Raw genomic sequence first — 27,856 nt, forward strand, 5'->3', positions numbered from 1 at the left:
TGCTAGCTTTCAAAATTATTTTCCTTATATGATTAATTAACATCAGATATGAATTCAGTGATTTATTTGTATAGAAACCAGATGATTGACATGTATTGCCACATACTTTATGTTTTTATTTATGATTGCAGACAGGCAATCTTTGTTTGTTCTTGTTCATAATTTTCTTCTTATTAAGCAAAATTGGTTTGCAAAGAATAGCTTAAATTGCTTTGCATAGTATCTTAAATTGCTTTGCATAGTATTTTTATGCTGTCAAGAGAAATCACTAATTTAAAATTTGATATATATACAAATCTCAGTAAAAAATTATATATCTTCCCAATTTTGTTTTGTTTTTAAAGTTTTCATACAATATATTTCTTTTTAAAATTAACAAAATTATTTTTTATTCCTGTTAAAGAGTTTAATTCATCCAAAATAGTGGAAAAAATTACAGAATATCTTTAATTGGTTTTGGGTTTTTTTTTCTTGTAGAGAAGAGGTACTGACTAAAAGATCAAATCCAGTTGTTATTATTTGTATCTATTTTTATTTTTATTAAAAATGTAGTATCTGAAGTCTCAGAAATCCTTTGTTTTCACTGAAAGGTATAGTAGCATCTTTTATGGTTCCTACAGGAACAGCTTTGCAGTAAAATTTTTTTTTCACTATGACTGGTCAGTGTCCTAACAAATTTACCAGGAATTTCAAGAAATTTTGTCAAATCATCTTTGAAATAGTTGCATAGTTAACTGCAGTGTTTTGAAGCATGTTAGCACAGAAGTAAAAGTGGCAGAGTGGAACACATTTTGTTGAAATTTCCAAAGCCAGAATGAACAGATCAAAATAATTTTTTATTCACTTAAATATTTGAGTAAGCAGCATCCTTAAACCTGCATCAAATCCTGGGGAAAACAGTAAAGAAAATCCATTTATCAAGTGATGCAATGCTGTTTTAAAATTTTATTTTAATTAACAAATGTGTTACATCAAAGGAATTAGTTATCCAAATATAACTGTGGTATTTATGTCACCATGTGAAGAAAACATTATTTTTCTAGTGGTGCTAACTGCAGCAATGATAGCTTTGTAGAACATACATGAAGACAGTGTTTATGTCCTGAACCATGTAATTTTTTTCTTTTGGCTCTTTTTGGGTGCATCTATTCCCACACACTGTGGACACCTCTGGGATTTTCCCAGCATGCTTTTTGAAGAAAAACATTGAGGTCACAAAAGCTGAAGATCTTTAAGGGATCTTTAAGGGAAAAAAAGTAGTATTTCTCAAATCTTTTCATCTACCAGGAGTTTTCTTTTTTCTTCCAATTCACTGAGAATTGCTGAAGGTTTTTTTTTTTCCAAATCACATTACAAATTTGAAGATTGTATAAATGAACACTATTTTTATAATGTTTTAGGTTACTGATAGGGAGTAAAGAAGATTACTTTAAAAAACACTTAAAAGGGTCTGTGCAGTTTTAATGGCTTGAGTGAAACAAAACACCAAACAGGATGTCCTTGTCCCCTTTGAACTTGAGGCATCACATTGACATGAAGCTACTGAATTCTCTCATTAGTTATGTGGTGCTGGAATCCCAGCAGCACTTAATGAAGATAAGTTTTTATGTAGTGCTTTCAAAAAAGAATTGGAAACTGAATCTGATCAAATTTAGTACTCTATCACAGACATAATAAAGTTAGAAAATAAAGAGAAATTGAAAAAAGAAAAAGAAAAAAAGAAAAAGAAAAAGAAAAAGAAAAAGAAAAAGAAAAAGAAAAAGAAAAAGAAAAAGAAAAAGAAAAAGAAAGAAAAAAAAAAAGAGAAAAAGGTGGGTAGGGAGAAAAGAAAAAGAAAAAAAAAAAGAAAAGAGAAGAGAAAAGAAAAGAAAAGAAAAGAAAAGAAAAGAAAAGAAAAGAAAAGAAAAGAAAAGAAAAGAAAAGAAAAATATTAAAATCTAGAACATAAGATGTGACTTTCATTCAAACAAAATAAGATTTTCCTTATTGTAATTTGCATTATATATTGAAAAGAAAGCAAAAGTAACAGACTATTAATTTGTATTTTTGCATAAATTTTTCTAAAATACTTTTAAATTATTTTCCTGCTTTTTTATTATGTTTATGGAAGAACATTTTGTAATTTATTTTAATGGAACTAGCCATCTTATACCATAGCAAGGGTACTTACAGCATAACCACTTTAGCATGGTATACACTGACCATCAGAACTTGTCAGACCTAAACTCAGTATTTTTAAGAGAGAAAGTAGAAAAAAAAAAAATCTTCTATTTTAACATGGGGTATATACTTCAGGAAGCAACTGAGAGAATATATTTAGTTTAGTAAACAGTCAGCACTGTTCTAGATATATTTCATCTGAAAGACAATAGCAGTCTTTTGGCTTTGGCTGACTACTGACAATTAGAGCATCATAAACCAGATGTCAAGCATTGTGTCTTGAGTAACTTTTTTCTTCAGAATTTGCCCATCCCTCTTGTCATCATGGCTCAACTACCTAATTTAGTCCACTGGATAACAGTCAGTCCTTTCTCAGTACCTGGTTTTATTTTATTAAAACTGGTGAAAGAAAGAGTATCTGTAAAATATTTTGATTTCCTCTGAATGTTTCCTTAGCTTTCAAGAAAACTGATCCACAATTAGTAGACTCAGAAATAAACATGAAATGAAATAAGTTCAGCTAAAAGGCTTCTCAATACCACAAGAATATTTCCTGACCAATTTTATTATAATTATATCTCTATGTCACTGAACTCTTCCTTCTGTGTTAGTTTCAGCTCAGTGACTTTTACCACTTACTGCCTTTGGGAGATTGGTCTGTGGAGATTTCATTCTTGAAACATGTCTCTTGAGACTTGATTTTCATTTCCTTCAGTTTATCTCTCTAAAGTAGGCAACAGTTTTCCTCTTTCACATGTCTCATTTTTGAAGCAATATAGATATTTATGGCAGCACTGTTTAGACATATGTCTACTGCTAATCTGAAAGGAAGGGCTTGAGAGCAGCAAATTAATTCATGATGGAGGAAGACATGTTCCAGTGTTTCAGCCTGGGAAATCCCAGGTGTGAGGGTGGGAAGGCTGGACATCAGACATCTGAGCTGGAATGATTCTTTTAACCAGGTTGTTTAACTTTTAAAACACCAGGACAAATGGTCAAATTCCCTTCTTTTGCTAGGATATCTAAAAGCCACCCTGGTAAATGCATACCACTTACCAAGTTTTTGTCATGTTATTAGCAGAGAAGTGCCAGTATATTCAAGGGAAGAGGACATTGAGCTAAAAGGGTGTTAGGAGAGATTGAACTAAGTAGTGAGCAGAGCTTTAAAGAACAGATGATTTGTCTTAGACAAAGAAAGCAAGGTGTACAGGGCTTTGGTAGGATAGCAAATATTTTGTGTAGTCTGAGGAAGTATCACTGCGTTTAATGGAACAAATTTGGCATTGAAATTCTCTGTGCATACAATTATTTTCAACTTTTATGAATCAGGAAATTATGCTAGAAGATTATTATTATGATATGCTAATATGACTATATGTACTTTAAGGACAGCAAGCATAATTTCTATATAATTCCTATGGTTTCTGTATAAAAATACCCCTGTTAGCTTGAAATTTGAATGATTGGTAAAAATATATTAGGTAGCATTCTTATATAGAAAATACTTTCTAAATAATTTCCTTGTAAGTATATAGTTAATATACTAATATTGTATGATAATTTTAGCATTAAAACTTGCTTAAATAATACAAGGATTTGAAAGTAGGTCTCCATAACCTACAAAATCTCTACCAAGAGTAATTTTTATTGAGGCACTAATGGAAGCATAGATTACTTAACTAAAATGCATTTCTCTATAATTTCATATTTACCCAAAAAGCTTCTCACTGAGCATGCTGTGTTCACAATGCATGACCTTGGTAGATGAAAGCATATTTTATCTGCCTGGGTGTAAATAGTCTTTTGGAGCCATAAATGAGCTCTCTCTCTCAAATTTTGGCTTTCTGGACATTAAGCATCTTATTAAGTCAAGATTTGTCCGTGGCAGGCAGTATAGAGAGGTGTTTAATCCCATAAAGACCATCTTTTAAGAAAATTGGTGCAACAGATCTTCCTTGGGATATTCCTCTCTTCCTACTGAGTAGTAAATAGACTGGAGGAGTATCAGAGGCAAGACAGCTAACTTTTCCTTACTTAAAGGTAGGAAAGAAGAATCTTGATAAATATTAAAACCAAGGGGTTTTCCCCATCCATTTTCAATATGTAGAAAGGTCATAAATTGAATATGAAATGTAATAAAGTGATAAATTAGAGTTCTTTTAATACAGATCAAGTTGCTAAAATGGGTAGTTAAATTCCCTAAAAATAAAATGAACTGCAGGATCTTCAATATTAAAAAAAAACTTTTACACATGTTCTTTACATGGATTTTAAGAGTGGTATTGTGGAACTCAGAGGTGTCTTTGCAGTATGCTGACCACTACACTTCACTTGAAAAAAAATTTTGACATAAATTCAGCTGTCCGTGTTGGTGATAGGAGATTCTGTTGGTTTTGTTATTTTGCACTAGCACATGAATGATCTGTAATATAAAAAGAGCTTTCACCTCAGATGCAGCTGTCATTTCACCTTCAGCAGAAAGCAGTAGTTCAGAAGGGGTGCAGATATGGATATGTGATGTTGAATGTGAGGGAAAAGATACAGTGGGTGAGGAGATCTCCAGCAAACTCCCAACATGCAGGTGTTAAGCTTGCTCCTAGTCCAGCTGCCTTGCTAGTCCCTGCTTCCCCAGCTCTTTCAGCTATCATAAATACCCTGCACTTACCCTTCTACACATACAGATTGGTAATGTGCACACATATATTTGGGCTGGCAATTAAGAATTACGGAGGGAGTGGGGTTAATATTCTTCAAACCTCTGGTCACCTTCAGGATTGGGTTGGTCCATCTAGAAACTGTTTATCAGGTAAACTGCAATTAAAATCCTTCTTTGCAGCACCTGGTGTTGGTACATTTAGATGGCACTACTAATGCACTAAAATGTTCCAAGGAATGGAAGACCCTAAGGAGAAGAAAGGCTATAACGCCAATTGTGGTGTTTTTGTGGTTGTTTCAACAATTTGGTCCTTGAGCTGAAAGGGAGAGAAAAAAAAAACAGGAAGAAACTGGCCACAGAACAAATAAATATGGCATTGGCTCATATTCATTACAACACATTGGATAAAAATGAACAATGGCAACTATCAGCTTTCATGCACTTCCTTGGAAAAAAAAGCAGTGTTGTGTAACTTGGCCAAAAAGACGACGACATGTACCAGTGCACTTAGCCCAGAAGGGGAGTCAAACAAGCACCAGAAGAAAACAGCTGTTTTATTTTGAGGTCCTGTTTACTTGGAATATTTATTACTTTCATCAAAAAATATCAGTTTAGCATATCACTTGCACAATTTCTACTCTTTTGGTTTTCATAAGAATTCCAATAAACTCATTTTGCTACTGAATGGGAAAGATATTAGAAAGATTCAGAGACTTGGGGGGATAGAAAGAAGAAAGGTCAGCACAGAAGAAAAGGCTTAGATGAAAGTATGTCAGAGCAAAGCGTCCCATGAAAGATTATTGAGAATAAAGCTTTTTTTTAAACAGACATTAAAAACAATATATAAATCAAGAGCACAAAAGCCCTGTTTTATGATTTTTTTTTCTGGTGCTGTTTAATTTTTTTATATCTTTTTTAGCCATTGTTAAAAAACAGCCAAAACTTCAAAGGCACGCTGCATGTGTTCTAAATCAGGACTTCAGTGCTGATGTATGACAGCACAAAAATTAAAACTAAATAAATGTGCTGTCTAAACTACCATATTTCTCAAAAAATTACTTTAAAGGCTTTAAAAAATTAGAATTATTGATTGTTCTTACTTTACCAACCATAATGCTTTCACCAGAGTAAAGGACAAAATATCATATTAAAAAGAGACAAAGAAAAAAGAACGTTGTCTGAACATATCTGAACACCTGTATTTGGCTGTCTTGCAGTTTTCTCAGACAGGCGAGGGGGAAAATGAAACTTTCCAGTGATTTGTCAGATAGTCGGTATGGACTGCATAATTTTTCAGTTTATTCACTGCTTTCTGAAGGCTCCTTTACAGTCAGGGTAAATTGACAAAAACAAGGCAGTATAACTGTGAAGGAAAGAATAGCATTTCTGGTCTATCACATAAGAATGGTTGTAGAACACATGTATTCTCATGAAAAATAGTTTGTGTAAGTTTTTTTACTATTTTCTTTTCAAAATATGAACTTATTAACAAGTTGAGTTAGCATTCCATTTTAATTTACCTACTTTGCGTAGGATCTTGCTGTTTTCTCTTAGAAGCAGCATGTCTGACTCTAAAGGTGTCTGGCCACAGCACACCCATTAAATCTGCTTGCAAAAAAAATTGCATGACTGGGGTCTTTGTGGCGTCCCTTTTCCTCTGGCCTCTACTTTTACAATGGCCATTTGCTGTTCTTCCACTAAGTCATCTTGATTTGTATTGACTCACTTGTTTTATCAGGTTACAAAAGGGGCAAGTGGCCCAGGCAAATAGGAATGCAAATGCTGTTCTTTTTCATAAACATTTCTTTTACCTTTAGGACTCATTCATCCCATCCCTGCTAGTGTTCTTTTTCCAATTCTTATTAAGAAATAGTCACCAGCTCTAATTTATGTTCCTATTAAAGTCTGAGGAGTGGTATTTCTTTGCAAAGATTCCTGGATATTTGTGTGATCAAGAGAACTGGTTATTTACTTGTTATCATTTTATCTTATTTAATCCCCACTCTGTTCTGTTCAATTGCTTCAGTTACACATTAAGAGAGCAGATTCTATAGGATGTCATTTTATGAGCACTAGTAAGAAATAGATAATTAAGTTTAAGAAGCCAAAGTATGCAGTGTGCTGGGAGTCTCTAAGCTGAACATAACGTCTGGCAAATACTAACATATGTTTATAACAGTGTTACAACCATGAAACAGGGGTACACTACCTGACCTATTAATTTACTAATACTTTGATCAGTTCTATTACTGTATGAAAGATTGACCATACTTAGATGTAGTAGAAGGACAGGGATAACATCCTGGGGAGTTTGACATAGTCTGTGCTGCCCCAGCTTTAACCACCTGACCCTGGTATCTCAACTGAAAGCCCAGATTCCTGAGATTGTTAGTGGTGCCTCCAGAGGCTGACTCAAGAGTTCCAGAGCTCTCCAGGAATTGCTAACCCCAAAAGAATCTCTCAGGGTTAATTGCAGATTTTTTGGTGTATACTAAGTGCTAAAGTTGCCTCTCCAACATGCAGAATTCAGTTTGCCAAAATTCATCTTGGAGCCAGTTACTTTGAGATTTTTAATGAGCTGCTCATATAGATAACACTTTTTTTTTTAATAAGTTTTGTAATAAAGGCTTTACATCAAGGAAAGGGTTCATCACTGTTTCCATATAGACATCACCTAGAGCACATGTATGGAAGTGATATGTGTGCTTTTCATATTGAAGTCTTCAAGATGTGGCCTGAAATTTTGTTGATAGAAAAAAGAAATATCAAGAATTTAAGACACTGCACAGTTATAGTGGGAACAAGTAGAAGTTACATTTCTGTTGTCCATGTTTCTGCTTCTGCCTTTTTCTTGAAGAGGTCCTCAGAATTTTTTATTGGTGGCAGTCATTTGATGACTGACAAGAAAATACTCTTGGACAGGCAAAGTGCCACTACCTTTCCCTATAATACTCCCTGCTGTCCAATGAACTGCTAAAACCTGTCATTTCTCTTCTCCTCATTTCATTCCTAATTAAGATAGTATCAGTACATAAAATCAAATAAATGAAAAATTTGAATCTGGAACCACTGAAAGTAGGATAGTAGAGGTTCTTTCCAGAACAAGTTTTCCAGTTTGGCACCAACATTTATCCATATGTAGGATGAATGAGTTGCTCACTTCAGTCTTGCCTGAAATTGTTTACATACTCCTTCTTTGGAACAGTAAATCTAGAAATTGCATGCAAAAACTCTGCACAAAGGAACATTATTTGGGTTGTAAGGTCAATTGCTCTAAAGTTAGACCAAGAGAGATTTATGATTGCTTGCACAATGGACCCCTTTTGCATATGCTGTAAGATAGAGATGTTAATTAAATGAACATCTACTATTCTGGACCTTTGCTTTTCTCTGCCTACAGAGAGCCAAGTTTGGGTTTGAACTATAAGACAGCAGTAAATGCTAACTTCTTAATTTCTGCCTAAAGCTAAAAACTATAGGAAATAAATGTTCCTCTACCTGTCCTCTTTATATCAGTTTTTCTTTCTGTTATCCACTTTCCAATAATTAAGAGCAACTTTAAAACCCAACGAGTTCTATGGTTGATAAAAAAACATGGCACCATGGTACCCTAAATTTCTTGTTTCTTAAATCTTAATTTCACATTAAATATATTTTTTTAAAATTTTTCTATCTTCCAGTGTGTAACCTCAGCTATCAGGTCACTTATGAAAAGACACGGCCAGAAATTTGGGCCAAACTCTGATGTAAATATTTACTTGCTTGCATTATATAGTAGTCCCACAGAACAGGTAATAGTCATGTCTAAGCCAATTTCTCTCGAGCATTTCCAGACATAGTGAGAGTACAGGAAGACCCAGTACAGACTGTGCAAGAATTAAAAAAAATCCTAGCCTGAAGGGGTCATAAGGACTATTCCTGCCTGTTTCTTGGGCATCTGAAACAGGATAGGAAAAAAAAATTGGTTTTTTACAACTTTTTTTTGCCTGCAGCCACACACAACCTGCTCGGTCACACCTGTATTAGCCCTGCTGGTTGCATGTGTTGGAATTCACACCTTTTGAATAGACAACATCCAGATCTTGCTCTGATTTGTATAGATTTTAGCAGTAAATAAATGTTCTTTGTTAATAGCTATCACTGCCAAAAATCATCTTAAGTTTGGAAATGGTTTTTTTGTTTACCTATGTGCAAGCACATTTCTTCAGATATGTTTTCTTCTAAGATCTGAGCATTCAATCCTTGCAAGAGTTATAATAAATACAAAGATTTACTGCTTGAGTTCACATTGGTACAAGGAAAAGAAAAGAAATTTCTTTGTTTGTTATCTTTGTTAAAAAGACTTTCAGGCCAGATTTTGAGCTATTCCATGTTGGACTAGGTGTATGCCAAGGCTCATGAGCTCGAGATGGAATAATACATCACCTGGGAAAAAGATAGAAGCCACCTTTTCCACTGCCACTAAGGATTTGTATTTATGGAAAGGTTGTTTGAGTTTATTTGTTATGACCCATTAGAAAAAGGCGTGGTGTGGGAAGATATATAAGTAGCTGAAAGGTTAGAAGGAGCAACTGCTACTGGTTCCTCAAGTCCAGAGGAGTTCAGGAAACTTGTGCATACACTTAAAATTTCTGTACTGGTTAATAAAATGTGGATCTCCAAATATGCATTTGAGCTTTAATGCGTTCTTAGTTTACAATTTCTAAACTTACTTTACTATAGTTAAGAGAAGAAAATTGTCTGCTTTTAATAGGCCAAGTTTTTGATCACAGTTCCAGAAATATAAATCTTTTGCAGCCATTGGATTACTTCAGATTTTGTCTCCGTGACAGAATGGTAGTATGTCTGAATAAATGGCAAGAGATGTGATTGCTCCTAGGGAGACCACCTTGTAGTCAAGTACCTGCTTATTTCAATGTTTTCATTGCTTCGAGGGTTTTATCACTAACACTTAACCACACATACAAACCTGTCACCCAGCACTGTGCCAGCTGTCTGTGTTTAGACCTCTTTTTAGTTAGCAACTTATCACTCAGGAATCCAGAGTTCGCTGAATGATTTCATGTTAATATTGCTGGGGCACTGTCTCACCTTCCTCTGCAAATAAAGGATACAAAAGTATATCCCTGGGGAAAATTCAGAAATTCTCTGCATCCCCTTGTAAAAATAAGACTATAAACTTACTCTACTCTTTTTACTTTCTGAGCCTTTCTGATGGTTATAAGAAAATCTGTTTCCCTGACAGAGTTTCATTTCATACTCACATTAATTTTTTTTTTGCTCATCCTTCCATGCCTTTCTTGTCTATTAGCAACAAGTATATTCATTTGTCCTCTTATGCAATAACAGTCTCTTTTATTAACCAAACAAACACTTCTATCCTTTTCCCAATTATCTTATGTCCCTTTTTTTCTTTCATCTTTATCTCTCATGAGTAGTTAATATTACTAATTAATTAATTCCCCCCAACATAAATTTTAGCACTAAAATCTAGGTAAAAACAGTGAGAATATGCTACAATTTTGGTCCATGGTCATTTATTTTATGAAATAAATCAGCAATTTGGCCAAAACAGAGAATGACTAAAAAGTTTATCCTTTGCTGAAGTGACCACTTCATGTCTTAATGAGTGGAACTGTTCTGAATTTATAATTCTCCTTGTTTATTTATTTCTAGTGACACAGTTGAATGCTTTTCTTTTCTATGGTTTGCAAGTGGCTTTGCTGTGAAGTTTGGATAATTTTTGCCCAAACTCCCAGATACTGTGGCTCTTCAGCTTTCATCAGAGCAGAGTAAATTCAGTCCTGATGTTGCAATTTGATTTACCTTATTTGCTAAAATTCTAGAGCCACTAGAGAACTTTGAGCCATTGCAGCAGGTTATTTTACTTCTAGCTGCTAAAACTCTGGAGGGAAGAAACAGTAGCTGTTCTGGTAGTAGATTTTCAGTGACTCCTGCTAAAAAAGCTGATGTGCTGTTTTCCCTTGAAGAAGAAATAACTGTTGCTGCTGAAGAAACAGTATCTCAATGTGGAAGGAATGGTTTTTGCCCTGTTGTGAACTTCCCACTTTTAGGGAGAATGACTAAGATGACTGTTGCAGCTGCAACAACATCTGGAGTCCTCAAATTACCTTGACACTAGTTAGCTGGATTTGGGTCTGACTGTAGCACAGAAATACCATTGTTTGTCTTGATGTTTCTATTGTTCAATGAAGATTACCATTTATTTTAGGTTTTCCAGCTTCCCTTAATACTGCTGTCGTGCTATGGTAACAGCAGAGATTGTGGTAATTTGCTTATATATGGATCCTGCAGAATCAGGAGTGATTGTGCTCCTCACTCTGAGAAAATCCAGAAAGTAGTATTCCTTGACTGCTCAGCCACCTGAAGGCATCTTTCACCCATGTCAGCTTATTGCTTTAACTCTCTCTAAGAAAAAGTAGAAAGCCACTGAGTAAAGAACTCCATAAGGCTTCTGAACCACTAATTCTCAGGCAGTAATTGGTGGGTCACCACTTGGCTGCAGAATCTCACAGAAAGGCTCTTTCAGATAACTGTATGTGGGACAACTGGAAATACAAGGATGAGATATTCAAAATTCTAAGAAAATATTTTATTTTCATATGTATGTCTTGGGGGATTGGGGGAGGGTGGGGGGAGGGGGGTGGCGCAGAGAGATGTGGTGTGGTAGAATTTCTGTGGAAACATAGAGACCAGAAAATAAAAATATCTTCTACATATTTCCACCTGTTGTGCATGACAACAAAGTGGCATCAGTCCTGCCTTCACCTGAAGCCTGTGCAGCTCCCTGCACCTTTTCTTGTGCTCCCAGCAGGTTAAGGCTCCTGCAAATTGTGCTGTGTAATAACATGACTGACAAGGTTCTGACATAACTTCTCTGTTCATGGAGAAGGCTGGATAGAGCCACCTATGTCATTCAAATGGTAGCTACAGCTGCTTTTACAATTCCACCATTTCATGGCATTTTTGTGTCCTTCTAATAGTATGAAAAGGTACATAAGGGCTGTTGTCTGGGTTGAAATCACATCCTTAATTCTTACATGTTTTTGTAACAGAACAACATAATAGAAAGTTTCTCAATGTATTTTACTTGGAAATTGCAATTAAACATAAGACTGTAAGGAGTCAGACCCCAAACCTAGTTTCAATACCATTTCCTCTAGCGAGTTTTACACATTACCTTTTCAATAGGTGGTGACAGGCAGTGCATTTCTGGGTGATTATAGCATGTGTCAGGTGGGGTTAACAGGCACAGGGCCAGAGGGAGAGTGAATAACTGTATGAGATGTACAGAAATCCCTTAGAAACGTAGTGCCTTATTCCCTTCTGATTTCATAAAATTATGTTTATTAAACAATGTGATCCAAATCCTGAGGGGCACTAGACCTATGATAGTAATACTGAGTTCACCAGGAAACTTGTTGCCAAACTGGTCAGGAAATAGATTGTTTACTTCAAATCTATCCACCTACAAGAACCTCTCCCTGATGTGCTTATTGTATGCATGCCACTAGCCTTGGAATGATGAATGGTCCACATCTGGAGGCTAGGTCTTTAGATAATGGTATATGATGATTAACACTGGCTAAGGAATGAATTTTTAATTTAATCTGATATGTTGATGTGGTAGGGTCAGTGAATGACTGCAAATAAAGTGAGAGCCTTAATTTGTATGCTCTGAGAAACTGTATAAGTTGGAAAGATCCTTTAGTTCATGTTGATTTTCTTGGCAGAATATGTTAGACCATCTTCAGAAAATGGCAGTCAGTCCTTAGCTTCTGAGTGATGGGGTTTAAATCAGATCCTTTGTGTTAGCCTCCTGGGTCAATTCAGCATTAACTGACTTGGCTTTTCATCAGTTAGAAAAAGAAATAAGGCTAGATCTTCCCATCAGATTGTTTTCAGTTATAACTCAGTGCCCACATTTCAGCTATTCATGTATAACAGCAGAAACTTTGCCCCACATATTTTAAAAATGTGTCAAGTTGATTTTATAGGCAGTAGCATTATAATAAACTTCTCCAAACTTAATCAAGTTTACTGATTTATTTGGATAGTCAATAGTAGTATCTGATTTTCATTCCAGCATGGATTAGAAACAAATTCCTCATACTTTGAATTATTTTTTTATCAGCTGTCTTGTTTTTTAGCCAACCCCTTACTGAGTCTAGACTCAGATTTGAAGATATAATCATCTGTAACTTGTAATATCAGATGCATATATTGTATATCAGTTTAATCAGGCAACTTGATCAGATTTGGAAGAAGTTATTATGATAACAGTAATACCACATGCTCTATCAGCTTGTCAGATTTCACAATATGTGGGACAGATTTTCACAGATAATTATTAGTCTGATTAGTCTATCTCCACAGAATTCTTTTTAAGGGTTTTTAGTCTCCAGGAAAAAAAAGAAAGAAAAAGCTCTCCAAACTCCATAGAGAATCCCCTCACCTCACGGATGAAGCAACAGCCTTTTTCAGGGAGATCTTAATCCAAGACTCTGAAATACCACCTTGCTATATGAGGTCCTACAGCTTCTCTCTTCTGGCTTCTGCTTTCTGATGCAAAACAACTACTTGTTCTTGAAAAACCAGGAAGATCTCTGTTGAATGGATCATCTTGCATCCTGTCTGGCTTCACTTAGTAAAGGATTTTCTAAATAAGAAACAAAATAAAAAAAGAGAGGAAGGATAGCAGGACAGTGAAGAAATTATTGCTTGGGCCAGCTATAAGAAGGGGCAGACATTAAGGAAATGTAAGGAAACGGGGAAGAAAGGAAGGCACAGAGCGAAGAGCTAGCGAGCACAGGGCTGAAAAACATCCTGCCTGTTTTGGGAATATCCAAATGTCCCTGCTTTCACTTTGGCAGCTGAAATCCGTGGTTGAATATTTTCCCTCTGAATCCACATAACAGCACTTTAACAGTTCTAAAGCTTCATAATTATTTGGTATATTACTGTGACCTTTCCTGGAGGGTGCAGAATAGCTAAAGCTTGATAATGCAAGTTACAAAAGAAATGCCATCCTTTTATTTTTGCCAATAACTAATTGGGAGAAAAGTCTGGGGGAGTGTTCTTCCTCCATATGTTTTCTCTGAGAAACATTTTGCCTGGTGGTCAGTGCTGCCTTGTGTGGTGAAGTTATAAAAGTTCCTCCCTCATGAAGGACAAAGCAAATGCTATGGACTGTATGGCACACTTGCATACATCCATATCTCAAGTGAGTTGAAAATACCATCTTACTGAGCATTGCAAGGTCACCTCTTCCTGTAGCAAGACAGGTTTGCAGTATTTGACTTCCAAAGAGGTACCCTATGTATCCTTGAATATATATTGAGATTTAGTAAGTTATGTTCTGTGTAACAGCTAAAGAGCAGCTAATTAAGAAAAACATATTACTGTAGACCTAACAGGCATGCAATAAAAACATCTATTACATAAATTGTTATTTCATAAAAATGTGTTCCCGAGACTATTGGTATTTATTTAACATGCAATTACTGTCTAATTTAATATAAATTAAATGCCTGCTTGAGACATGTAATTTGAAGTGTTACTGAGCTTCCTTCTCCTGTATTAAAAGCAAGAAATCAGCAGCTAATGCCTGGAGGCCAAATGTACCATTTAAATTCAGGTACCTCAGCACTAACATTTGTAATTTCAGCCATTTGGAAAATGTTTTTCATAAGAATGTATTTGGCGTTAAAATCTCCTTTTCCCCCTCACTCAAGGCCACGTCCTGCCAACTGACTCAAGTCTCTGACTTCATCCAAATGAAGTTTTGATTGAATAAAAGGTCCTGAATTAAGAGCTGAGAATAAAATATGTTCTCTTATCATAGAACACAAACTTTGTAAAATATCCCAGCCCCTGCTAGTGCTGTAAGGGTAAATTATCATTTGACTCCTGTATGGACTTATTTATTTAGGACACGTAGCCTGGTGACTCAGGAAGTTATGTAAAAACGGACCCAGTTAATTTTAGATGCTATTGTTGGAAAAATATCAATGAAAATTAATCAAATAGTCACGAAGGAGCCACAGGGAAGGAGCACGGAACACTGGTGGGTAGAATTTTGGCAGAGATCATTGCAACAGTTTTAATGAGAGGAAAACACATTGTCAAGTAAATTAGAGAGTAATGACATGATTAAATGGTAAATAATAGTTAAATACATGCTTGGAGGTCCAGGACAGAAACTGTGGAGGTTTTGTGTTTTGCATGTATTCCTCTCCAGGCTGCTCTTAGCATCCAGAGGAGCTCACCAGGGCTCTGCCTGTAATTTAGGGTTGGGTTGTAGCTTTTAAGACACTCAGGCCAAAAGAGCTGTCAGGGTCTACTGCTGAGGCTGAAAAAGCTGATGCTTTCTCCATAACTCTAAAGCTTCTCCAACCTTTTGGTTGTTGACGTGTTCTTGTTCTTTCACCCGCCATCTCCAGTGTGCAAGGGCCAGCACTGTGGCTTTGTTCAGCTTGCCATCACCCAAAAATGACTGCACAGGAGACATCTGCTCTCCTTATGCACAGTGGGGGAGAGGGAAGGAGTCTCTCTTCTGCTGAGGCAGGTTTAGTCCCCACTAACTGGGTGTTTGCACATTTGCTGGCAAGCAAATTGAATTGCATATATGACTGTTTATGCAAACAAGGAGTGCTGTGGTGCTGGCTGGGAGCTCACCCCATCCATATGGTTCCTTTCTCTGTCTGCCGAGGAAAGGATGCAAAAAGAATAATGTTCACAAGTTGTCTTCATTCTCAAATGCTTCTTTTTTTGCAAAATGGGAAGTTGTCCATGTGAACTCTGACTGGTTACCTTTACTTCAAGCACACGTAACACAACACACGTTGTGTAAGGAGCCTGTCAGAGGGGAACTGGCCTGGATAAGAGGTGTTTTACCTGCCTTCTGCTTGCCACTGTGCATTTCAGGTTATCAGAGTAAGGATACCTCAAAAACAACAAAAGAAAACTGAAATAACTCTGGATTTACAGGATTTATATATATATATATTTTTTGGTTTTCTGTAAGTCCAGGTAGGGTACGGTTGCTCCACTGACTTTGATCAAATGAGGCTTCAGAAACCTCATCCATGCCATTCCTTGCTGCTTAGCAGAACTAAAAAGAGTGTGGGGGGAGCCTGTCTGTTACAAACAGAAAAAAACCCCATGATCCTTACTGGGGCATCAGTCCACTAAAAGATGAATTACTTCCTTAGATGGTAATTCAAATGATCAGCACACTGTGTCCTTCAATAACAGCCTAACAGCTTGCTCATTAGTCTAATAGAATAATCATTTTCTCTCTTTCCACCTTCCTACATTAGAATAATTTCTTACAAAAGTCTGAGTATTGTATCTCCTCCAATAATAGTAGTGCAGGACAGGAAAAGATATAATTAGAAATTTCACTTTATGTTTTTGGTTTAAAATTTTGTATTTTTGCTTCAAAAGTTGGCAAAAGGTTGGCTCATCGATTATCTGTCAAATGCATAACATGGTTTATAATGGTTACGGTCTTAATCTAGTCTTCTCTGTTTGGATGTACTTTGTGCACCCCAGTTTTTTTTTATGAAGAAAGTATAAAACACCTGGTGAGTAGGAATTTCAGAATTATTTAGTAGTGTTTTGTTTCTTTTAGAAATCAAAAGTTAATCATAATATTTAATAGGCTGATAGCAAATGAATATTAAATGCATTTTAAAGTTCTACCCAGGATACCCAAATATTGGCTCTGTTGATGAAGCAAGTTGTTTCATCTGTTGATAAAACTTTTAATGCATAAATTGCAGAAATTATGAACATAATAGTTGGCACAAAACCATTCTCGTAATTTCCGGGCACACTGCATGAGCCTAATTTAAAAAAATGCTGCACTTCTCTGAACTGCAAAATCACGGAGCAAATTTGCAAGAAGATTTCAGCAGGTACAATAGAAGGGCCAAGAACTGCTGCTGATTTCTAAATATTCATGTGAGTTGGAAGGCCCAGGATTCAAAATACTTGTCTGACTCCTTTCTAACCTTAAGTTGGCCAGTGCTTGATCCCCTTATATCAGGGGAGATGACGGATTCTTTTAATGGTGCTTGTTACTATTTTCTTCTTGTTTTCATTAATTATTTGGCATGAACTACAGCCCATCTTAAAACTATTACTTCACTGGGATTCCTTTCTTTCCATTTTCTTACTTCTGCACTCCAGGGGATTTCCTTGAGGAAGCTAACGTCTTTCGTAGGTTGCTGCAGTGACATGGGATCCAAGTTTCTTTGTTAACAATTTCCATAATGCATTCAGTCACTGGCGATGTTGGTACTGGTGACCAAAGTTATTTTTTCACTTTCTAGCAAGCCACCTTTACTTTCTCATGGCAGTTATACTGAAGAAAAGCCCCATCATGTTAATTTGGGTTGAAACAGTTTATCCTGTTACCATGATCTCTGTTTGGAAAGATGCTTTCTGTGTGGCTCATTGTATCCTGATTCAACTCAGGGGTGACTATTATTGCACTGATACTAGGAAAATCATCAGGAAACCAGGCAGACAATCTAATATTGCAACAATGACAATGGGTTATATTATGTATGGTTGTCTAAATGAAGAAAAGGCATAGCAAGAGCCTTTACATGTATTGCCCTACAAACCTCAGAAGATTGTGATATGGAGATGGCAGTATTTGCAGTAATACAAAATTCTCCAATGTGCAGGGGAAACATAGTAGAGCTTTCCCTTCACAGAATCTGTGTAACACAAAGGATAACGTCATCTTAAAAGTGTTGTTGGATTCCTCACACACTCCAAGGGTGAATTATAGATGTGGGGAGCCTGTGCCTGTTCATTCTTCTTCATTTCCTGTAAGTGTTCTATCTTTGACTCACTTTACACTGTTGGCACTGTCTTCTTATGGATCTAAAGATCTCATGTGTAACATGCAGACAGAAATAATTTCTGTAGGTAAAAGACAGCAGAAATTGGCTAAAGATCAAAGGTTGCCCTCATTCCACTCCTTCCTTCACTTTTATTATCCTTGCCTAAAATTGGTCTTTTGTTGGGGGGAGGTTGTTGAGGTTTTTTTTCTTTTTTTTTTTTTTCTTTCAGGAGGGAAGGCTGAGTTTAAATGGGAGTTTAAGGTTTTGTTTGTTATTCAGCCCTTTATGTAATTGGAACCATGGTGTAGGTACTTTGCTAGTACCAAAACTGCAGTACTTTTAGGGTACAGAAGATTGGGCAGTGGCTCAAGGAAACAGTGTTTCACCTCAAGTGTTTCTATGATCATCTATATGTTAAGTGACAAGTAGAGGATTTTATTTGTTTTGGGGTTTTTATGTCTGTACAACTAATCCAGATTTTATGTAGTTAAAGTTCCTATTCTAAAAACAGTTGGACAAGTGCTTAACAAAGATGTCCATTTTACATCTCAAGATGAAAACAGAACTAAATGTGAGTTTGCAAAATTTCTCTGGAAAATATGCTTGTAATATTCACAGTTTTAATTTTTAGTGGTCTTCTCCACTGGAGCACAGTAAAAAGATGTTGATTTTTCTGTCTTTATAGAACTCCAGGGTTTAGCAGGTACCTTCTAATGCTTTATTTAAGGAAATGAAATGCACTGGAATCAACAGTGATGACCGTCAATGAAGCAACTAGTACAGATCAAGTGGAAAAGTTAAGAACAAGATGTGATGTTTATTTAACTTCAATAGTTTCAAATTTTTATTTATCATTTCTTACTTGAAAGAGATTAAACAAAAACAATAGCTGTCCTAGGAAACTGCCACAAAAATTTTTCCAGAAATCTTCACTTCAAATTGACATATTTCATGCAAATTTTTTTTGTCATTAAAAATGTAATAAGTTAACTTAACTTGAATCACAGATGAAAACTTTGTGGTAATGTCTGTGTAGTTACAGATCACCACAGAAAATGGAGTAACATCATTTTTGGCTATGGTGAGGAGTTTCTTAGAGTACTGTTGGTCAGGAGTGAGCGATACTGGTAGAGATAGCTACGAAGTTCTAGACAGTTTTGACTTATTCCAAAACCCTGAATTAAAGTTGTTAGTCTGCTTCTAAAAACACTTCAAGATGGAGCTAAGAGGTAACATATGTTTCCACTATCTCTCAGTCCATGATTTTATATAATTCCTAAACCTCAAATACAAAGGAAGGAGTAATTTTTAAATAAAAAACTCTTCATCATCCCATTTGGAAAGCACAATTATTTTTAATTATAGCGCCATAGTTTAACTACAAATATTATTTGTCTTATTGATGCCATAAGTGACCAGGGTTATGTCAAATCTCTCTAAATGACATGGCTATGTATCACACTGATATGCAAATAGGAAAAGAATCCAAGATGATAATGGTTAACAAAGGTAAGAAGAGAGACATCCTTGTGTTTCAACTAATCTCCAGGAATGAGGGATCAGCATGAGGGATATTATCTCCCATGTGCCTCATAAAAATTCCGTATGCTAACTCCAGATCATCTGGTGAGGGCCATGGTCAGAAACAGGATACTGGACTAAGCATATCCTATGCTCCTTGTACAGTATTCCAGTATTTTCTACATTCCTGTGCAGCAGATGTGAAACATGCCTGCAATGCCTGTTCTGCTTTAATTGTTTGCACTCCTGTATTTGAATACCAGGTTTTGGTCACCTTACCAAGCAATTGCTGAAGCTGGCGGACGGCCGTGTGGTGCTGGCACTGGAGGGAGGACATGACCTTACTGCCATCTGTGATGCCTCTGAAGCCTGTATAAATGCCCTCCTAGGAAACGAGGTAAAAAATAAATCATAGCAGGTGGAGACAATGAGCAACGTTTGCTGAAGCTGCTGTCTTTGGAATTCTTTTAGTAACAATAGCGTCAGTCCTTTTTTCGTTTGGTATAAAACCATGGAATTTGAATAGGTCTTAGAAATGAACAGGCCTGGTTGCATAAATACCTCTGAATGAGATGATTATACAAATTATTTCATTTGTGCCTAAATTATTCAGAGTTCTGAGTAATATTGAAAACCTCCAAATTGCTTTTAGTGATGTGGTGAATACCAGATTTGACATCACTGGTAGTCATTGGTGCACATATCATCTACTAGGAATAGACCTTTTAGGCATCTATCATGGGAAAAAAAAAAAGACTTTTTCAAGGTAACTGATAATCTCAGAAAGTGGATGTTGCAAAGGCACATATTTTGCAGTATTTTCACAGTTCACTTCTGAAACATTAATAAAAATATGTAGAAGATTAAAATAAAGATTATAAATGAGAATTCAGGTTGATCTGTATGCAGTTGAAATGGAGTTTCCAAGAGTTATCAAACACTGTATATATTAACAACTTTTGAGAGGAGACTATAAGACTAAGTAAATATGAGTATGTGCTATTTAAGTATAGAAATGCAAGATAAGGATTCCTACTAGTGAAAATGTTTCTGCTGTCCATTAAAAAATATCTTTTATCCTATAAATACAGTGAGAAGGGAAAAAAAATTGCTGAAGGTGCAGCCAAAATAATTTATGAAGGGACAAAAGACTTTACCATAAATTGTGAATTTTGCAAGATCTTGTTATAAAGTGGAGTGTTCTACTTTGTTTTCCCCTCAGGGGAAGTCTTAATAGCTATGTAATCTCTCCAATCAAGTGTATTAGTGCCAAATTGCAGGCTAGTCTGCCAGTTCCCTCCCACTTCAAGGCTTCCTACCTATGTGAATAAGGTGAAGTAACGTGTCTTCTGATAGATGTTGAGTAGAAGAATTTTCTAAGTGTTCTTTTAAACCTTTGCTTTTCATCTTTGTGGCACATCAACAATGCTTATTTTTTTTTTTTACATTATGCATACAATGAATAAAGTGTTAGGCTTTTCAAAGGTGTTCTCAGAAATGTTAAACAGACACCACAAAAAAAAAGGTTTCAATGGGTTTTATCTACTGTGTGACCTTTGACAAAATCCATAAGGAAAGTTTTCCAGTATGGTGGTATATGCTACTACAAAAGCTGCTCAGCTCAGTGTTTGTTCTTTTTTTTAGGTACTGAAATATGAATTACATAACCCATCTTGAGGCATTTGAAAATCTTGTTAATGCAGCATTGCCTTCCTGATCAGCTGCCATTCCAGGGCACTCTCATTGATATTTCTGTTGTCTTCTTCCCTGTGATAGTAACTTACAATGCCAATGGCTTTTCATAGCATTTCTAAACCCATACCCTGAAGTTTTCACCCTTGTGGGACTAATGTGAATGGTTCTATGCTGATGGTGTGATGTATCCTCCTCTGTGGAGGTGCCTGGGTCCCTCTAACCAGTTATGACCATTTGGTGGTGCTACCCATTTATGGAAACTGCCTTATTTTGTTTTACCACTATATCAAACCCAACTACTACTTCTGCTGTCACTGAATGAGAATGAATACAAAAACCCACATGCAGTCATTTTTAATTCGCTTGTCAAAGAACATAGTCATTAATAGCATCTCAGGCAATAAGCATTTTTCTCATGTCCTTTTGCTAACAACATTGTCTTCTGGGACATGCATCAGCTGGTTTGGTGCGGCGAAATTTCAAAGACAAAATATGCTATGACTGTGAAGAAAAGTTCTCCAGAGAGAATGTTGCTATCAAGAGTACCACAACAACCCAATATCGGCCAAAAAGAATAAGTAAAGGTATTCCCAAGGAACAGACACTAATGAGAAAGTCTGATGCCTAGTTAGCAGTTAGAAATAGTTTTATGAAAATATGCACCACATGGCCCACACTGCTTGATTTCACATACTACTCATGAACTCGCGCAGCAAACTCCAACTGTGTTCTGCCAAGGACAGAATTTTTTTTTCTTTAAACAACCAATTACTATAATTTGAGGATGCATTCTTCTCTGAATGCAGTTCTTTACAGGTGATTAATAGGATAATTATAACTTATTATATGCCTTTCACTTTTACAAATAATGGTATATGCTGCACCCCTAGTTTAAAAACTTTGGCAAGATTAACTTCAGTTCTAAACACTACACATATATTTGAACTCAAATTAGAAAGGTTGGGAAAGGCCTTTGTGGGGTACCCTGCAGTTTGTCAGATGTATTTATTCATGTGCTGAGGATTAGAATTCATAAACATTTTACAGAGCTTTTTGAAAACTTTTTCTTTTCTTTTGTTGTTTTTGGCCAGGACTTTTCAATACAGAAATTCACTGCTTCACATGTCCTATTACCAATAGAATAACACTTTAAAAAAAATTCTAAAACTAGCCACAACTTACAACTTTCAACTTTCAGGGAATACTGGTCTGATATGTTACCTAAGAGGTAACATTAAATTTAAAAGTGAAAAATGGCTTCTTTTGTTAGTTTCTCTCAGAGAACCAAGAAGGAAAACAAGTTGACATCCAAAATAGATATGTTTTTATTTACACATGGCTTAGAGCATAGTGATTTATTAAGCAAGATAACTTCTCACTCTTCTCTTAGAAAAAAGTTAGTGAAGACACTAGGAAAGTAGTACTCTATCAAATTATTCTTCTTTAAATAATTTGAGCATGGAAGGACTGGTATAAGTAACAGAGAATTTTGAGAAGATCTGCACCCTTTCTGACAGCAACTGGAAAGAAGGCAAGACACCCTATGGTATCTGAAATGGCTCAGTTTGGTATGGTTTGGGAATACCTCCTTAAATAATAAACAAACTAAAAAGGAAATTATAGAATTAAGGATAAACTTCATAAATATCAATTTTTAATTAGAAAGTTTATATGGAAAAGTACTTTAAAAACATTTTGATAGCTTAGGTTTTCCTCTCCATGCCTCTGTTTACAAGCAGAAAGTTTCTATATGTCACTTTGAGAAAAATCCATTTGACCATTTGCAGACCTAATTAGAAGCACTGTAGGTTATCTCCTTGGAAGGAAATCTTCCTAAGAGGTGAGAAGAGATTAAGCAGCTGGGTGCCCTTGAAATCCAAAATGTAAACATGGAAAACCTTCTGGAAGGTGAAAAGGCAAGATGACCATCAGTTGCCTTAAAATATCCCTGAATTTTCTCAACATGATTTGAGAACTGGTCCATTAGAAGAGCATCTGTCAAAACAAAGGAAAAGATGGATTCAGATAATTCCAAAAGAATCATTGCTTTTAAGCCTTTCTAAGATTATGATATGCATGCTGAAAATTAAATTCTTTCACTTATTGTGACACTCTAAAAGATTCTACAGTTTTTCACACGTTGGTTATATAGATTTAAACCTCATTTTTAAAGTGTATATAGATATACATATTACTTCAATTAAGAAAGCCACTGAATATTAAGATTTATATTTTACTCCAAGAAGTCAGTGGAAAATTTGGTTGAATATTGAGATTTTCCCCCTAAATCTTCATTATGGAGTATGGAAATTCCACCCTATTTTGCCCATCCTATCTTTGATGCTATAAAGAGCTCTGGAGGTGGTGAGTAATGATGCTCTAGATATGTAAGGGTACATGTTCTGCTGTCTTTCCTCCACATTATTTTTGAAGAGGTGCTACTTGGATTTAAGAAATCCTTGGGCATGGGCTTTCCTTGAGTCCAGTATGATAAATCCTACATTTTATTTCCAGCATAACTGCATTCATATAGGGCTTCTTCTGCAGCCAGAAAGAGTAGAGAAGTATTCTTTCAAGTAAAAAACTCTGAATCAAAGCCTAAAGATTTAGCTCTTCCTTCATCCCATCCCTTTTAAAGCAGCCAGGTGTGATATCTCCACAGGACACAGAAGTCAGTTTAACATCATGGTCCCTCTGATCTGCCTACAGGTTTGGGCAGTGTCTCTTAGCTCCTGTGGCACAGCAGTTTTCTGTGGGGTGTAACAAGTGATAATTAGTCACAGATGGGGTCACGCTCTTCGTTGCACAGAGGAAGCAGAGAAGTGCAGTCCACAGCGCCTCTGCCCAGCGGGACCCTGCAACAAAGGCGCAGAGAGGATGCACGTCTGTTCTCATTGACTCTGGCGGCCAAGGCTGAATTTGGCCCCAAGTGTGAAAACATTTTTAAGTGACTAAATTTAACATCTTCTAGTAAATATTCTTCTGGCTTGAATTTCAGTCTGAAGCGGAATTTGACAAAACATTGTGATTGGTTGGCTCCCAAGCATGCTTGAAAACTTACACCGGACAATTTTTTTGCAGAGTGTGAAGTATGTGCTTCTTTCTTGCAATCTGTTGAGCTGGCATTTGGGAGGGGATGGTAATTTAAGTGGAAAGCTTGTACTCTGCAGCTTTCCTGCTGATGATGAAAAGTTGGCATTTTCTCCTTTGTGGAATTCAGTGTCAATCTGGGGCTACTTGCCAGCTAGGCAATGAGCTCTGCCAAGAGAGCATTAAAAAGGGTTATATACCAAAACAGGTAAGCATTTCTCTCTCCAAAATGAAAATATTCATAGAAGGGAATATGTCCTCAGATCAGTTTTAAATTGCATGGTAAACTTGCTCGCAATCTCACATCCTCATTGTTAATCTGATTCTAATGGTAGAAAAAAATTAACAGAGAGTATAAAACACCTGTCAACTGCTGCTTACATAAACCCAGAGTCTAGAAATAGAGATCTGGATGGGACAGGAAACTGGAGCAATGTGTGTGCCAGAGGTCAGCATTGTGACATCAAAGTTCCCAAGGTGAGCAGTGCTAGTCAGGAAGTGGTTTGGCCAAGGAAACAGGGAATATTCTGATTCCAAAGTTACATAATTCCAAAGTATCACTTGGCTTTCAGGGACTGGCAGGTGCTAATGACCCTAATGACCCTTTGTGTCTTTGAATTTATTCCCTGATGAAATCTGATATGTTTATTTACTGCATTGTAACCCTTGATCACAAAAATACCTGCCTGAAGTTCTTATATATAAACAGAAAGTGCAGAAGCTCTGAGAAAATTGCTAATATAAGAACACACAATATAAGATCTTTGGACTTGCTCTTCTGTAATCATAGGCAGCATTAAGAGCCACAAAGCTCAGTCTTTATGCTGATAGTTTTTTTACATAATGTAACCAAGAAAGGGGGGTTGTGATTCTTCCCCCTGCAGTCCTGGCATCCCTGAGGAGCCTGCCTGCCTTCTCCCCTTCCTCTGCTTCTGGCAGGCTCTCCATGCTCCTTACCTTCTGCTTACACTTGCCTCACTTGTCAGTAATCTCTAACTGCACTCTGCAACAATCTTCAGTGAAGCTAATCTTGGTACTTTAAAGCATGACAGTGATAAAGACAACACAGATATTTCTAGAATTTTCAGCTTAATAAAGACTGGTGTAGTTTCAGATTCTCACCATATTCGCAAGGATCAACTAAGATCCCTTTCTGGGCACATGAAATTTCCATCATTAATTCTTTCTTCAAACATTTGTTGATATGCCTCTGGCAAATTTTGGCATACCAAGTGATTTTTTGCCCATTTACATTGTTTTTCCTATTTTGAAAATGATTAGTGGACTCAGTTTCTACATTAATCTTCTGCTTTGGACACAAAAGCCCGATTCAGCCATGTAAAAGCTTTGAAAATGTGACCCTTTGTGTCTGGTCCAAACTGTCTCTCCAGTGGTTTGGTTATTTCTGCAGACTTGAGCTGTTCTTCTCTGAAAGATTTCTTTCCTGACGGTGTTTTTCCAGTGCTCTTTTCAGCTTCTTTTCTGTTAGCCTCCAGATTTAACAGCCTTTATGATCTGAATGCCAGTAAGTGTAGGAGTGAAGGTGATGATGCCATATATGCCAGGTGTAGAGTAATTTCTTTTGTTCAGTATTGGGTCTAACTGCTGATATTTTCCAGGGGCACCTCTGTGTCTATACAGTTGTATGCAACCAGTGGATAACTGCCAACAGGATCCTCCTTTTGAATGCAGGCAGTCTAATTTCAAAGAGTATAGAAATAGCTGCCATAACCCACTGGCTTTACTTCTGCAGTGATTTTGTAATGGAACTTTATTTTGGGCTATGCAAGATGAATGATGTAATGAATTCACTTGTGGAGCCTGATAAAATTTCCCTGATATGAAAGAAGGTACAAGGTCTGTTGAGCTGTACTTAAGGATGAGGAGACAGAAAGGCTTAGGAGCCTGCCTCAGCCAAGCTTGGAATATAAAATGAAAGTTTTTTGGAAAAAGAGTTAAGGAAATGATCAAACATGCCCATTATACTCACATCACCTACAAAACTGTTAGTAGTGCTAACAGATGGAGTAACAATTGGGATAGGTGTTGGATGTTTTACCCTTTTTCTTATTTTAAGGATTCATCAGCTTATCCTGATTTCTAAAAACACATCTGCCATTTCTAAATAATCACCTGATGTGTCTAGATATTCAAATGCAGCTTACTTATTTTAAGAAAAATTCTATACTGATTAATAAAGAGGTGGTTTTGATATATTAGGGAAAATCAAACATTTTGGGGTTTGGCTCTTACAAAAATCCAGCTTTAAGCAGGGCAACAAAATATCCACGTTTTAATAGAAAATCTCCTCTGTCTCTACATCAGTTGTTCCCATCTTAGTAATTAGTACAAATAGTATTAATTATTAAGATAATATATTATACAATAATATAGTATTTTAATATAATATATTAATATATTACATATTAATATAATATATTAATAATTAGTACACAATAATTAATAATCAGTACATAGTACAAAAGGTCTATCTAAAGAATATTTTATTCAAAGGGCAAACCAAGACACAGCTCTCACATATTGCTGTCTGGCAATTCCATACCTTTTACTATTATTCCTACTGCTATGGCCTGGAGCTATTTTGTTCTGTTTCAGGGAAGTGAATTAGTCATCAAAGCCTTAGGAATTCGGAAATCGATGAAACAGAACTTTAAACTATTTTTTGCTGCCCCCTTGCTTGTGTCCCTGCACCCAGTATGACCAAAGAGAACTTCAAGGTTTTGTATTCTTCCTAGCCAAATGATAGATTACTTTAAACAGAAAATGACAAGTGAGAAAGTAAATTCTATTTATCTGCGTAATTCAAGGTATGGATTATTAGGGTTATTATATGGATTATTGTTCTGAAACCTGTAAAGCTTGATCTGTTGGTTGGCATTTTCATAAATATGCAGTTTCCCCCCAGGCACCTCAAAGAGTTACCAAATAAACCACCTATGAAGATGATAAAATAGATGTGGTTCAAGGATTGCTGAAGTATCTGAAATATTATTTGTGTTGTAATTGCTGTCTTTGTGCTAATTCATGATACATACTAGATAGGAACAATCTTTGCACTTTGGCCTCTGTAAACTAAGTAGCACTGGGACCAGTCAGGTCCAACCAGCACTTCTCTGCATGCTTGAGCACTGAGCAGAATGGACTGATTTATGCTATGTGAAAACAAAACATAGTGCTATTGTTTCTAGCCAGAAGAAAATCTTCCAGCTGCAATCCCATATGGGCTTCTAAGGAAATAATGACATGAACAGCCCTATTCATTATAGTTACCAAGACTCCAAAGGACTGGTGATATTTGCAATGTCTTTATTGCTGACAGGCATTCACTGCTGATTGTAGTGGCAGGATCCCAGAAGTTTTGGGATTTGTAGCTGAGCTTGCTTAAAATAGCACCACTGAGGGAGTATCCACACTGCAGTAACTTCCCACTGTGTGTGCTTGGATCAAAGTTGATTTTATCTTGCTGGTGAGTAGCCATGCAGCGGTAGCAACCTGGAGGACAGTATATGATGGCTACTGAACTATTAACTTTGCAAAGGAAGCTCCTTGGGTGGGCTTCACTTGACCTAGTTTAAAATAGACCCAGGCAGACTTAAGAAAGGAGTTTTGTCTGCAGTACAGATGTCTCCTGTCAACGGTGGCTGAACTTCCTTATCTTTAGAGAGGAGAGATTGGTATTGATATTGCTCTTTTTTGTCCACCTTGGCACAGTTGCTACCCCTCAGGATGCAAGCCTGCACACCCAGCCATGGCAGTTTATGTGGGGAAGCAGAAGAGTTTCATGACTCTTAGCACAGTTCAAGGAGAATATAGTTATTACAGTGCAAGGAGA

The 27,856-nt window shown here is 36.3% G+C and overlaps 1 protein-coding gene across 1 annotated transcript in view; it reads left to right on the forward strand.

The window, feature by feature from the left end:
- LOC132326349 (histone deacetylase 5-like) overlaps positions 1-27,856 on the forward strand; it is a 113,933-nt gene that overhangs the window by 64,388 nt on the left and 21,689 nt on the right. The window contains exon 7 of the mRNA XM_059844382.1: positions 19,482-19,615. Coding sequence (XP_059700365.1) covers positions 19,482-19,615 — 134 coding nt within the window. The remainder of the gene's footprint in view (positions 1-19,481; positions 19,616-27,856) is intronic.

Source organism: Haemorhous mexicanus, chromosome 1, assembly GCF_027477595.1.
Source record: "Haemorhous mexicanus isolate bHaeMex1 chromosome 1, bHaeMex1.pri, whole genome shotgun sequence".
In the NCBI taxonomy this organism is placed as follows: Eukaryota; Metazoa; Chordata; class Aves; order Passeriformes; family Fringillidae; genus Haemorhous; species Haemorhous mexicanus.